The 15,496-nt window shown below is 32.7% G+C and overlaps 1 protein-coding gene across 3 annotated transcripts in view; it reads right to left on the bottom strand.

Moving 5' to 3' along the window:
* The window catches only part of LOC120351973 (Krueppel-like factor 6), a 117,159-nt gene extending 110,061 nt beyond the window's left edge, over positions 1-7,098 (bottom strand). For all 3 annotated transcript variants that reach the window (XM_039431286.1, XM_039431288.1, XM_039431287.1), the window contains exon 1: positions 6,794-7,098. In XM_039431286.1, the coding sequence (XP_039287220.1) occupies positions 6,794-6,895 (102 nt within the window). In that variant the 5' untranslated portion in view covers positions 6,896-7,098. The remainder of the gene's footprint in view (positions 1-6,793) is intronic.
* Positions 7,099-15,496: the final 8,398 nt, after the last annotated feature.

Raw genomic sequence — 15,496 nt, 5'->3', positions numbered from 1 at the left:
ACTATAATGTAATAAAATCATATCTTTTCTTTACAGTCGAGTATGTTTCCTAGTTCCAAATTTGGAACAGCAAAACTGTTCCTAAAGCCGCCTGTTAGCGCTCCAGGTGGAATTTTTGCAACTACAATCAAGATATTCCTGATTCGAAACTTGTAAACTAGGTTATGTTTATAGAATGCATGTAGTAATGTCAGCACAAGCAGGTAATGTTTTCTGTTTCTCAATTATTCTTTTCTAGATTATTATGACAAAAATAGTGTACGTTACTTTGACGTGAATGTCTTTTGCGGTGGTCAAATGAAATTCTAGTCTCGGCGAACGCCTCGACTAGAAACATCATTCTCGCCTGCAAAACGGCCCTTCCCGTCCTTGTGACTTAAGATACTATTCTACACTACCATTATAACGTGCCTATCACTATAGTCAAATATACACATATATAGTCAAATAAACACATATATAGGAACATATACGCATATAATAGGCTGGGTAAGGGCCCGTCGATAGTTCACTAATGATGAAATGCATAGGAAGTTTAAACGCCGAAAGACAAACCGGTTGGAACGGGTTCGTTGGCCTAAACACTGCACCGACCAATTTAGGAAAGTTGCCTCTATTACTTTTATTGTTGTTGTTATCCATCTCTGAATCGCATTCCACAACTTATCTGTCACTACGCATGCGCAGTCGCCTACGTGGACCATGTCACTCTTGCATTATGCACTTCTACTATTTGTTATCTATTCAACTCTAGTAATAACATTTTTTTTTCTAAAAATTCCTGGACAAAAATTATTTCAAGTTTTTGTTGCTGTGATCATGTTAATTCAACTCAATTTTTACTATGTAAGTAGAAGCAGAGAGTAAAGATATTTTTTACCTACTAGCAGGTGACCCGTGCTTCGCAATGGTATGTTTTAAATCACGTGACCTACTGAAATCTAGAAAGATTTAAAGAAGGCCTATAACCATCTTCGGTAAATTAGGAATTCTTATGCAAAATTTCAAGTTAATCAGTTCAGTAGTTCAGACGTGATGATGCGTCATTCGTGACACAGGAAATATAGGAATAGGAAATATCCTATCCAGTACGTGTATATGAATAAGCCAACTCTCTCCTTTATATATCATAGATTATTATTTTTTCTCTGGTAGTAGTTACTTATAAAAGAAGTTGTAAGTAGTTACTCAGTTGAGTAATTGATAAGTGGCTACTTAAAAATATTAGAATTTTACTCAAATAAGTATTGAAGAGTTATCATTGCTGGACGAATTCTGAAGCCAAGTTTGACTCCCAACTTCAAAAATATTTTAAACAAAAACATTTTGATATTTTGGATGTCTTTAAATTTCAAGCAATTACCAAGGAATGTAGAATTCCGAAGTAGATTGGTAACAAATATTCGTTCCTCGCACACAGGCTTCGCGCATGTGAGGAACCTTCTTCAAATTTTGTATATGCATTTTGTATATTGTTTGTACTTTCTAAGAAGAAGAATGAAGATAATTTCAATTTCAATAACTGTATTATGATAAGTAGAGTGAATATTATTTTGTATATTATATTCTATGCAACTTCTTTTGAGAATATTTTTCAAGATTTACTTGCCAAGAACATCTTCAACAAGAATGTAATAGATAGAGTATGAATGAATATAATACATGTTTGTGGAAATTAAGACAGTCATTTGGGAAACAGAGCTGTATTTTTTGGTAAAGATTATAGATAGCTTGTTTATGAATGCTGTTCATGAGCTCAAGAAAATGATGATATTAAGATAATACACACCTACTAAAAGATAACAAAAGATAAAATTATCTGGTTGATGAAAGCCCCTCATTGGCTCAAGAAAATTATGATAGAGATATAATATAGACAAACTATTCTTACGAAGTACCTCTAAATTCAGCATATGGTGCTAGTACAACGAAGTAATCCTTAATGCTCTAATAATAACTATTCATATTCATATACCCCCAAATTCAGCATATGCTCCTTCTCAATCATTAGAACATCAATCATCCAATTCTATTCTCAGACAAATGCATTTCATTCATCACAGTCTACCAGCTGTACATAATTCTCTTCCACAAAATTGCAAAAAGACATAATCTTTTGGAAAAAGATATAATCACTGCAACTGCATGCAGTCTGAGAAACAATCGTGTGATCTAAAAACGCAATCTATAGCCGAGATGCAGTCTCAAAAACAATCTTGCGATCAAAAAACGCCGAGTTTACTGAAGCTATCACGCTAGGGATCTAACAAGAAGAACCCAGATGCCTTCAAGGATAAAACAAAACGAAGATCTTAAAGTAGTTTCCACTGAACTCATCACAGTAATTGCGGTCTGTGAATAACTCAGTAGCTGGCAACACGTGAGCAAAATATCGCCGTAAAAAGCGGCTTGCTGTTTTCTTCCTCTTAAAATTACAGGAGTTGAATTTTTCTGTAGTATGTCTGCTACTTGAAGCCGGAATAATACTTCAAAACAATTCACAAATTACAAATGATATAAAGGTTGATAGTAAGTTTAGGTTCAATATTCCTATTTAAAATTAAAATATAAAATTCTATCTATTTAATAGATAGATAGTAAAGGTTTAATATTCCTCTTCCTTCCTCTTGGAATTACAAGAGTTTATTCGAAGAATAAAAAATAATTAATTAATTATAATAATTCGTAGTATTTCCACTACGTAGGGCCAAAATAATCCTTAAAAACATATATAAACTACAAATACTAATAATTAAGTTGACAGCCCTTTCTATTCCTTCCTCTTGTGATTATAGGAGTTGAATTTATTTCTAGTATTGTCTGCTAACAAGAATTATCCTCCAAAATCATTAACAAATACTAAAATAAGTTGATAGTTTTTCCAAATATCCACAAGTTTATTCAACAGCTTTGGTTTATTCCATTCATTCACATTTTTATTATAGGTATAGGCTAAGACCCGGTTGTACAAAAGCCGGTTAAATTTTAACCGTGATCAATCTCACGAGAACCAATCAGAGAAGGCCTTTTTGATAAGAAGGCTTCTCCATGAAATTAATCATGATTAAAATTTAACCGGGTTTTGTGCAATCGGCATTAAGTCCATTAGGGTCTAAATTCATTCACAATCATTCTATGCTTTATCATTGGAGACTGAATTGATTGATAAATAGATGTATTAGCTTGTAAACAAACATGATATGTATTGATGAGAAATTATTATCCGGTATTAGCTCCAAGATGCATTACTGGCGGTAAACCAAGCACACGAACAAAAATGAAAGAATTATCAACGAGAAATTAGAAGGATATCATAATAGAAATTGTCATAGGAAATAATGGGGTTTTGTAAACGGAATATTCTACGTACTTTGGGAGACCAGGATGAATATTCGCGCACTAACCAGCATACGAACAAGAATGAAAGAATTATCAACGAGAAATTGGAAGGATATCATAATAAATATTCATATTCATATACCCCCAAATTCAGCATATGCTCCTTCTCAATCATTAGAACATCAATCATCCAATTCTATTCTCAGACAAATGCATTCCATTCATCACAGTCTACCAGCTGTACATAATTCTCTTCCACAAAATTGCAAAAAGACGAAATCTTTTGGAAAGAGATATAATCACTGCAACTGCATGCAGTCTGAGAAACAATCGTGTGATCTAAAAACGCAATCTATAGCCGAGATGCAGTCTCAAAAACAATCTTGCGATCAAAAAACGCCGAGTTTACTGATGCTATCACGCTAGGGATCTAACAAGAAGAACCCAGATGCCTTCAAGGATAAAACAAAACGAAGATCTTAAAGTAGTTTCCACTGAACTCATCACAGTAATTGCGGTCTGTGAATAACTCAGTAGCTGGCAACACGTGAGCAAAATATCGCCGTAAAAAGCGGCTTGCTGTTTTCTTCCTCTTAAAATTACAGGAGTTGAATTTTTCTGTAGTATGTCTGCTACTTGAAGCCGGAATAATACTTCAAAACAATTTACAAATTACAAATGATATAAAGGTTGATAGTAAGTTTAGGTTCAATATTCCTATTTAAAATTAAAATATAAAATTCTATCTATTTAATAGATAGATAGTAAAGGTTTAATATTCCTCTTCCTTCCTCTTGGAAATACAAAAGTTTATTCGAAGAATAAATAATAATTAATTAATTATAATAATTCGTAGTATTTCCACTACGTAGGGCCAAAATAATCCTTAAAAACATATATAAACTACAAATACTAATAATTAAGTTGACAGCCCTTTCTATTCCTTCCTCTTGTGATTATAGGAGTTGAATTTATTTCTAGTATTGTCTGCTAACAAGAATTATCCTCCAAAATCATTAACAAATACTAAAATAAGTTGATAGTTTTTCCAAATATCCACAAGTTTATTCAACAGCTTTGGTTTATTCCATTCATTCACATTTTTATTATAGGTATAGGCTAAGACCCGGTTGTACAAAAGCCGGTTAAATTTTAACCGTGATCAATCTCACGAGAACCAATCAGAGAAGGCCTTTTTGATAAGACGGCTTCTCCATGAAATTAATCATGATTAAAATTTAACCGGGTTTTGTGCAATCGGCATTAAGTCCATTAGGGTCTAAATTCATTCACAATCATTCTATGCTTTATCATTGGAGACTGAATTGATTGATAAATAGATGTATTAGCTTGTAAACAAACATGATATGTATTGATGAGAAATTATTATCCGGTATTAGCTCCAAGATGCATTACTGGCGGTAAACCAAGCACACGAACAAAGATGAAAGAATTATCAACGAGAAATTAGAAGGATATCATAATAGAAATTATCATAGGAAATAATGGGGTTTTGTAAACGGAATATTCTACGTACTTTGGGAGACCAGGATGAATATTCGCGCACTAACCAGCATACGAACAAGAATGAAAGAATTATCAACGAGAAATTGGAAGGATATCATAATAAATATTGTCATTGATCATCTAAATATCCATAGAAAATGTTGGGAGTTGTAAAAGAAATAATATCCTATATATTTTGGAAGACCAGGGTGATTATTTGCGTATAACCAAGCATACGAGCAAAAATAAAAACCTTTTCAAAGAAAAATTAGAAGGATATCATAATAAATATTGTCATTGATCATCTAAATATCCATAGGAAATGTTGGGAGTTGTAAAAGAAATAATATCCTATATATTTTGGAAGACCAGGGTGATTATTTGCGTATAACCAAGCATACGAGCAAAAATAAAAACCTTTTCAAAGAAAAATTAGAAGGATATCATAATAAATATTGTCATTGATCATCTAAATATCCATAGGAAATGTTGGGAGTTGTAAAAGAAATAATATCCTATATACTTTGGAAGACCAGGGTGATTATTTGCGCATAACCAAGCATACGAACAAAAATAAGAAACCTTTTCAAAGAAAAAAAGATGGATATCATGATAAATATTGTCATTGATCATCTAAATATCTATAGAAAATGTTGGGAGTTGTAGAAGAAATAATATCCTATATATTTTGGAAGACCAGGATGATTATTCGCGCATTATCAAGCATTCGGACAGAAATTGAAGCCTTATCAATGGAAAAATGTATGGATACCATTAAAAATGATTCTAATTCATCAACTACATAGCGTATCGTTGCGGATGTAAACAAACTTTGGAAGTCCAAGATTAGGCCTATTATTCGCGCAACGCCAACAGACAAAAATAAAGGCCTTATCACGAAAAAATATGAATATCACGATATAATATACTAATTGATTACCTAAATATCCATATGAATTGTTAGGGTGTTGTGAACGGAATATATACAAACTTCAGAGCTCAGGATGTATTACCCGCGGAAAATAACGTATACGGACAAAAATGAAAGCCTTATCAACAAAAAAAAAAAAAAATAGTTGGGTATCATGATAAATATTCTAATTTGATCAACAAAATATCCATAGAAAACACGAGGGGGTTGTAAACCTACTATATTATAATATACATACTTGAGAACTCTAAGATAAATAACTCGCGTAAAACTAAGTATACAAACGGAAATAAAAGCCTTATCAACGTGAAATCAGATGAATATCGTGACAAATATCCTAATTGATCATCTAAATACCTATAGAAATACTTAGGGGGTTGTAAAAGAAATATACACAGACATATCCGTTGACACTGGAAATATTTTCCAACCTTATCAACAGATATCTGCTGAACGATGCATGATATCTTGCTTATCTATAACTCTTCAATTGAAATACACCGGTCATAATACATTTATAAACCAGGAATTGTGATAATAATTCTCATAACTTGATAGAAAATAACATATCACTGGATAAAATACAGTCTTATCAAAACTGCATTGTATGGCAGAGTGTTATCCCGTTTTTAATGGTTTTCTGGAGGGTTTGAACCTCATTTACTCAACGTATACATGTTATAGAATCACAAAATATTATTATAAAATCAACAAATGATTATATCATGGTAATGATTGGTAGGGAAACAACAGATAACAAATTTTCTCCTAAATTTTGATGGAATATATTGTTATAGCTTGAAATGAGGTGCATATTTCAAGGTTTACTACATGGGAAATTGTTGGTTTTATATCGGGGTTTCATGTGGGAATATTGTATCACATGGAAATTATGAAAAACACGTGGATATTAGTCTGATACTGGGTAGTAGAGTATCAGATGCATGGTCGTTTGGTAGCGGCAAGGTTGTGTACTAGAATAATACACGTGACATAGTTTCAGGAGCATGTTTTTACCTGTTGCCAATGATCTTCCAGTGATGGTTGAGCAGTGAAATATCCAGTATCGTGGATGTCCTGTAGTTCCCTGAAGATGTTTCCACTCGGCAGGATATCCATGTTTGGTTTGTTGACAGAATCTTTCAGAACAGACACACTTCAATATTTTCGAAGGTCACCCTTCTATCACACAATCACAGAACATTGTACACAGAACCGAACTGATAGTAAGTGATAAGAACTACAGACTTGTGGTAACACTGGAGAGCGCGAACGTAACGTCCTCACCTAGCGAGAGTCGAGCCACTACTGACTCTGACATGACCGGCGCCGAAACACGAATGAAATGGCTAATGCGCCTCCGCAGCGATAGTTCCGAAAAACGCCGCTAAGAGCGCCACCTATCGAGCGCGCTGTTTCGATCCCAAGGATAGGACTATTTTTCATGCTTCATGGCAACTACATTACTTTGATGGCTCTCTCTCTCTCTGGCAACTAATTCGTTATCATTATCTAACCGGTGCATCTTCCGCCACAATATCTATACTATTTACACAAATCAAATCAAATCACTTTTTTATTTTGACATCATAATGACACTTTACATTATATAACATTTTGTAGATTAATAAACCTATCCAACTAGGATTTAACAAAACAAAATGAACATCACATACATAGAAAAAATATTTATTTTTCTTTAGTGCAATCAATTTTAAGATACGTCATAATTATCTGGGGAGCTACGAATTTTATACATGTTGAACCTCTCTATAAACTTCAAAAACGAATACTAAAAATAATAGGCTTCAAGGAGAATCAATTCCCCACGAATATTCTTTTCAAGGGCAGTAAAGTACTGAGTGTAAGAAAACTCTACATCCAGGCTATCATCACGCGAATGAGGAGAAACAACGAACACATAAGACTGGCAGATCATAACCATCAAACGAGGCAGAGAAACACGAATTTAATAGTACCAAGGATGAACACTACATTTGGGCAAAGAAACTACATATATTTGGGACCAAGAATTTACAATTCAATACCAAGTTACATTAGGGAAGTATTCAATAGACACAGGTTCAAGAAAAGTTTATTTTCCTGGTTAGTTGAAATTGGAGTAGAAAATTGTGAAAATTACAATAGACACAGGTTCAAGAAAAGTTTATTTACCTGGTTAGTTGATATTGGAGTAGAAAATTGTGAAAATTTAGTTAGATTGTAAATATTGAAACTAGTCATTCTTCATTATTTTCCTTCACTAGTTTTTCATTTCTCTAAAAATTGACTTTCTTATTATTATCCTTAATAGAACATTGATATTTATCTACTAATTTCATAATTTTGTTTGTATTATAGATTTTTACTAATTTCAATATAAAAAACTCTAATCCCATATCAGTGAATGAAGTTTGTAAATAGTAATTACAACACGCAACAAGCAACAAATAACTTATACCCCAAAACATATAATTCATAGTGGGGGTGTATATTTATTCATTGAATTATCAAGAAATTATTCAATGCATAAAACTTCATTGTTTTAATTGTGTTAATTGTTATAGTATTCTAATTTTCAATGTAATTGTTTTTGAGGATTAAATTTTATTTGATTAATACTATACATGATTCCCATACTTCTATTACTATACTTTCAAACAACATATACATAGTAATGATAACAAACAATACTGATACTTTTATAACCATACTTTTAACATTAACATAAATAGTAATAATAACAAACGATACTCATGTTCTCATAACTATAGTGAGGGTCCACGTTATAATGACAGTGGAGAAAGATAGGAAAACAACGTTGCCAATCATCTGTCTTGTCAATGCCTTCTATAGACGTTAGCTGATACAGGTTTATTGATGAAATATTAACTGTTCATTCTCGTTTAAAATAGTCAATTAAGTTATATTTTATCAAGCAAGAAATTATATTTCCCAAAAATGTTATAATGAATTTTTATTTATTTATTTATTCATCATTTTCAATCAACTTGAGGACAAAGAAACAGACTACAGTCCAAAACTTCTTTTCATCCCAATTTCATAAAATAAATTGTCCAAATAAATGTTATGTATGCGACTAATCTTTTCAATTCTTCACTAACTTCCACATTGAAACAAAACACAAACACTTGAAACAATTAATTTTAAATTTAGAAAGATGAAGATCCGAATTGATAACAAAATTCCTCCCACTTGGCACTCAAAACTGTAAAATAAATAAATGATATAATTCAATTTTCATAGTTAAGATTAAATATTTAGTTAATTTATTATTAATTCTACATTGTTGAAAGATGATCTGGCAACAGAGCAAAGCGAGAAAGAGATAGCGATATCCGCTTTGTTGAATGATAGACAAGGATAGCAATACCATTGCTAATCAAACACTGCCATTATAACGTGGACCTCACCATATAGTTTTGAACATACATAGTAATAATAATAACAAACGTACCCATGTACTTTTTACAGAGAGCTTTGTTGCACTGGGAACAGGAAAAACTAGACACGCTAGCTAGGAAAAGTTTTTCAATTTTATTCACTTCATTTTAATAAGAAAAAGACCCGTGGGAACGTAGCATGCTGCAAAAAGCAGCCACTCAGTTCAATATGAGGGAAATTAATGAATTTAAAACTAAGAGCTGACATAGTTCTTTAGGATAATTGATACTGGACTTTGGAGGCTATAGACTCTTGACATACTTTATAATACTATAGTACAGTAAAGTTCAGTATAATACTGTAGTCAGAGAAGACATAGCAGACTGATTTTAGAGGAAAATTCCGGCATGAATTATTCTGAAAGCCAGAGCTGATTTGAAAAGCAGACCGAGATGAGTTAATGAGAAACTAGACAGACGAACTGTCTGCAGACAGTCCACAGACAGTCTACAGACAACAGACACAACTGCAAAGTGAAATAGAATGCAAGCCGAATGCCTAATTCGGCCTCGGGTCTTCGTCTATTATTCTTAGGCTATAGTTGCAAAATAAGGCTATATCAAGAGTACTGATATAGCTATGTACTAAGTATTAGTGCTATATACAAAGATAAAACTGAAAGACTGAATTTGAGCTGTATTGAGACCTATATATAGTTACAAATTATTACTAGTAGTTCTGTGAACAGTAGACCTCGCGCTCAGTAAGTTACATTGACCTGTTGTTATGTTTTCTCTAAAATTAATAAATAACTTATCAATTTAAAATGTCTAGAAAAAATCCTAAATAAACATAGAGCTTTCTGTCCTATCATACCGTGACGTGTCGTCCCGGAATGTGAGTGTGAGCGCTGTTATCAGGTCTGGCTGCAACTATCTACAACGTTGATGAAAAGATACAATATTTTCAAGATGTTCGATGTTTTTGAACGGTTAGTATTATAGTCAACTGTCTATATTGATGGAAAGATACATTTTCAAAATGTTCGATGTTTTTGAACGGGTAGTATTATAGTCTACTAGACAGCTGATTTATGATGAATAATTCTATAGTCTTATTTTTACTCTAATATTGGCGTATGAAAGAGGCTCCTTTTATCTTTTATATTATCCTTGAAATGCAAAATTTCCAAAAACATTGTATATACGTCGACGCGCAATTTAAAAAGGAACATACTTGTCAAATTTCATGAAAATCTATTACCGCGTTTCGCCGTAGATGCGCAACATATAAACATTAAAACATTAAAACATTAAAACATATAAACATTAAGAGAAATGCCAAACCGTAGACTTGAATCTTAGACCTCACTTCACTCGGTCAATTATGCAAAGATAAAACTGAAAGACTTAATTTGAAATAGCTGTACTGAGTGCTAGTATTGATATAGATAGAACATGGTAGTGATATATACAGAGAGAAACTACATAGTTACAAAGTAGAGTGTAGTTATATATTCAGAATACAGAGAGAAATAGAATAGTATAAAATATTCTCTTTATTCAACACAGCAAAACAAAACATTATGCATTTGAATTTCCGGTCTCAAAATTTTATCGTTTTTTTAAAGTTTGGAATTTTCTAATTAATTATGATTGATTTAATTCAATTTAGAAGTATTTTTCAATTTAAAAATGATTTTTGTGTGTTTTAATTGTAAAATTGAGTGTATAATTAAAGAATGTTAAGTGACACATAACCTAGCTACATTTGGACTGTTGTATAAATTAGAATTGGAACCGTTTTGGGCTTATAAGCCTGTGCTACTGTTCTGTAAGTTGTGTAATTCTGAATGATTGAATAAATAAATATCGTCACTAAAACTAATATTAATACTTATAAAATATGAGAAGCCAACAAAATACAATATCAATATAACATATTTGAGTCAATATAATGGGATGTATACAGTATATAAGAGACTACCAGTGTCACATAGCTTGTCAGAAAAAGAACTACAAAGACTATCAGCTTAAGTAAAGAGTGAAATTTTGAACATGAACGCCCCATACCATGGGATATCTTCTTATGATATATTTTCTCTAAAAGTATACTGATGAAGCTACAGTGATCTCCACGTTATAATGGTAGTGGAGAAAGATAAGAGAAAAACGTTGCCGATCCTCTGTCTTGTCAATGCCTTCTGTAGACGGTAGCTGATACAGGTTTATTGATGTAATATGAACTGTTCATTCTCGTTTAAAATAATCAATTATACTTTATTAAGCAAGAGAATATATTTTTCAACAATTTCATAATGAATTTTTATAATTGAGATTTAATATTTTGTTAATTAATTATTAATAATTCTACATTGTTAAAAGACGATCTGGCAAAAAAGCAAAGCGAGGAAGAGATGGCACTATCTACTTTGTTGAATGATAGGAAAGGATAGCGATAACATTGCTTATCAAACACTTCCATTATAACGTGGACCTCACTATAGCTTCATCAGTATACTCATAGAGAAAATATATCATAAGAAGATATCCCATGGAATGGGATATATTTTTTACAAAGTAGTGCTATATACAAAGTAACCTACCAATAAAGCTATAAAGCAGTTGGTAGTGTTATATTTTACAGAGTACCGATATAGCTATACAGTATTAGAGACTTCCAGTGTCACATAGCAGTAGTTAGTAGTGTTATATAGCATATAGCAGTTAGTAGTGTTATATACAGAGTACCGATATAGTTATAAAGCAGTAGGTATTGCCATATACAGCGTACTGATATAGATATAGTTATGAAGGTATATAGCGGCATCCTTGAGAGGAAGATCCATTGATATAGAGAATATATATATATATATATATATATATATATATATATATATATATATATATATATATATATCAATGGGAAGATCAGTCGAGCCGAATTATGCAATCCGTTAGTGGAGGCGAATCCCACACATCACTCAAGTCTCCGGCTCCACACATTACACAAGTCAACGGATCTCTTCCCAAGCTGCAATTGCACTGAAGTCCTTGGCTCACTGAACTCCTAGTGGAAAAGAGTATGACAGAAAAAACATTGGAGTAAAAAAGGTGGAGAGGTGACCTGAAGTAATGAAATAATCAATAAACATTTATGATGAGGTGTAAAAGTGATTTCACGAATATTTCTGTGGATTTGACAATATTTGTGTAATCACTTTTACACCTCAACATGGATAAGTTTCAAAACATTTCTGAAGACAGTGTAAATTTTAAATAGAGTTTCAAAAGATCCATTGATTTGTGCTAGATTTTGTTTGAAGATTTTCAAATTTGTCTTTACACTTGATAAAGAATAAATTATTGGAAAAGAGTACGTAAAAATGTAGAGTAGAAAAGATAGAAACGGAAGATTTTCAAATTTGTCTTTACACTTGATAAAGAATTTGAAAAGAGCACTAAAAGATGTAGAGTAGAAAAGGTAGAGACCTGTAGAAATGGAGAGAAATGTAGAAATGAGAGAAATGTAGAGACCTGGAGTAATCAAGTATGTAGTCATCAATAAAATTTTACAAGATCCAATCGCTTGTTTTAGATTTTTTCAGAAGATTTCCAAAGTTTTGTCTACACTTGGATACTATTTGAGAATTCAGTTTCATGTGACAATACTATTAATGAATTGGATAGAGTAGGAGAAAAAGTACAGTAGTATGAAGGTGAAACTTGGAGTAGCCAATAAAGGTTCACAAGTTTACAAGTTAGTCACTGACCTGTGATTTTGTTATTTGAGCATCCAGTTTCATGTGAAAAGACTATTAATGAATTGGATAGAGTAGGAGAGAAAATCTGGTGTGGCGCACTCACAGAACTTTCCTTGCCGTTATGAAAATTGATTACCTGACGCTAGTGTTCCCGCGCATCTCAAGTCTACTATTCAAAGATTTGAGCCAGCTGGTGACAGGGCAATAACACTGGAGACACACGAGGTCTGCTATCTCTTCATAGTGAATCATTTAATAGAATCAACAGTTGCAATTGGATAATCACATTTTCTCGAATTTCGAGCTTATTTTTAATTTTAGGTGAAAATGTTACTGAACATTAATTGTAGAGATTCTCATACTGAATCTTTTCCACTCAAAATTTTTCGTTTAAATTGTATCTGAAGCCTGATAATTGAGAATCTAAAATCAAACGTTGCATAGATGGGGCGGAGCTCCTGAAATTTTTACAGATATGGGACTTGTGGCAGTTGATAGAGCTTATCGATGACTTTCAAGGTATAACTTTAATCACAATCGTTGGAGCCGTTTTCGAGAAAATCGCAACATTTTCACCATTTTATCCGCCATCTTGAATCGCATCAGATCGAAATTGTTCGTGTCGGATCCTTATATTGTAAGGACCTTAAGTTCCAAATTTCAAGTCATTCCGTTAATTGGGAGATGAGATATCGTGTACACAGACGCACATACACTCATACACACACACACACACACACACACACACACACACACACACACACACACACACACACACACACACACACACACACACACACACAATACAATTTCAAAATCACTAGTTAGTCATTGACTTGTGATTAATTTTAAAGATTTTTGAAAATATTTAAAAATCTTTTATTTAAAGAACTTCAGATTGGTGTTTGCACTGAGATACCATTAGGAAGTACACTCTCATACGTTCTTCTAAAGTTCATTTGAATCGTCTTTTACTTATAGGCACCTATGCATCAGTTGTACTTTGCTCTTCTTTTGTCAAAATAACCTATAATTTCAACATTTATGTTCTCATAACCTCAAAGTTTATGATTATTCTTTTCCGTGTTATCTATGTCCTCCCTGTAGCAGGATATCACATTATTTATTCAAAAATAACTGAGGAAACATAATTATTTAAGCCAAAATCATCTATCCGGAGCTGTGTTCCAATTTGCTCTAACCCTTCGTTTCAATTTAGATCAATCAAATTCGATTTATCAATTTCCATGAATCAATTACAATTTCCGCCACAATTTATACTCGAGAACAACTGAGGATTTATCATTCTTCAAGTCAAAGTTATCTATCTGGAGGTCCGTTCTAAGAATTTTTATAATTTTCCATTCAATGTGGAATGCAATCTAACCTTCAATGACATCAGACGTTTTTTATAGCATTATTTTTGAAAAAAAGCAAATTAAGTAGCCCTGAAGAAATAAGTTTTTTGTAAAAAATAATTTGGTGTTGGATACAGCGTGTGGTGATTATTCTCTATTGTATGGTGTAAGTTGTAAGGCTTACTACTATAGATTACTTGCATTCTTTTGTAATATTACTTGTAAGTTTATTTTTTATTACTATCTTGTATTCTTCTCTATGCGCAGAACCCATTCTGCAAAAAAGATCAGGAGCCTCCCAACACATACACAATAGAGAAGGAGATTGAAAAAAGAGCAAAAAGTGGATGATTCAAAAAACGACAGAGGAATGTCTGGAATGTCATACCCCTCTCAAACACTATCACACTCTTACTCTCTCGCACACACCCTCTCACTCTACACTCCTTCTCTCTCACACACACTCCTCACTCAATCACTCTCACTCGCGCTCTCTCTCTCTCTCTCACTCTCTCTCTCTCTCTCTCTCTCTCTCTCTCTCTCTCTCTCTTACACTCTTTCTCTCACTTTTTGGTAGAGAGTTAGTGGGGAGGATATTTTTTCCGAAGAATGGACATTGATATGTCCAAAGCTCCGCCAATTTATGTAGATGCATAACAATACTAGTAGTTCTGTGAACAGTAGACCTCGGTCTTAGTAAGTTTCATTGACCTGTTGTTATGTTTTCTCAAAAAATAATAAATAATTTATTAATTTAAAATGTCTAGAAAAAATCCTAAATAAATATAGAGCTTTCTCTCCTATTGTAACGTGACGTGTCGTCCCGGAATGTGAGTGTGAGCGCTGTTATCAGGTCTGGCTGCAATACTGTCTACAACGTTGATGGAAAGATAAATTTTCAAGATGTTCGATGTTTTTGAACGGGTAGTATTATAGTCCACTAGACAGCTGATTTATGATGAATAATTCTATAGTCTAATTTTTACGGTAATATTGGCGTATGAAGGAGGCTCCTTTTTCCTTTAATATTATCCTTGAAATGCAAAATTTCCAAAAACCTTGTATATACGTCGACGCGCAATTTAAAAAGGAACATACCTGTCAAATTTCATGAAAATCTATTACTGCGTTTCGACGTAAATGCGCAACATAAAAACATATAAATATATAAACACATTTGAACATGCCAAACCG

The sequence above is a fragment of the Nilaparvata lugens genome, chromosome 6, assembly GCF_014356525.2.
Source record: "Nilaparvata lugens isolate BPH chromosome 6, ASM1435652v1, whole genome shotgun sequence".
Taxonomy (NCBI): domain Eukaryota; kingdom Metazoa; phylum Arthropoda; class Insecta; order Hemiptera; family Delphacidae; genus Nilaparvata; species Nilaparvata lugens.
The sequence above is the reverse complement of the archived record's forward strand: the minus strand, read 5'-3'. Positions and strand labels throughout refer to the sequence as shown.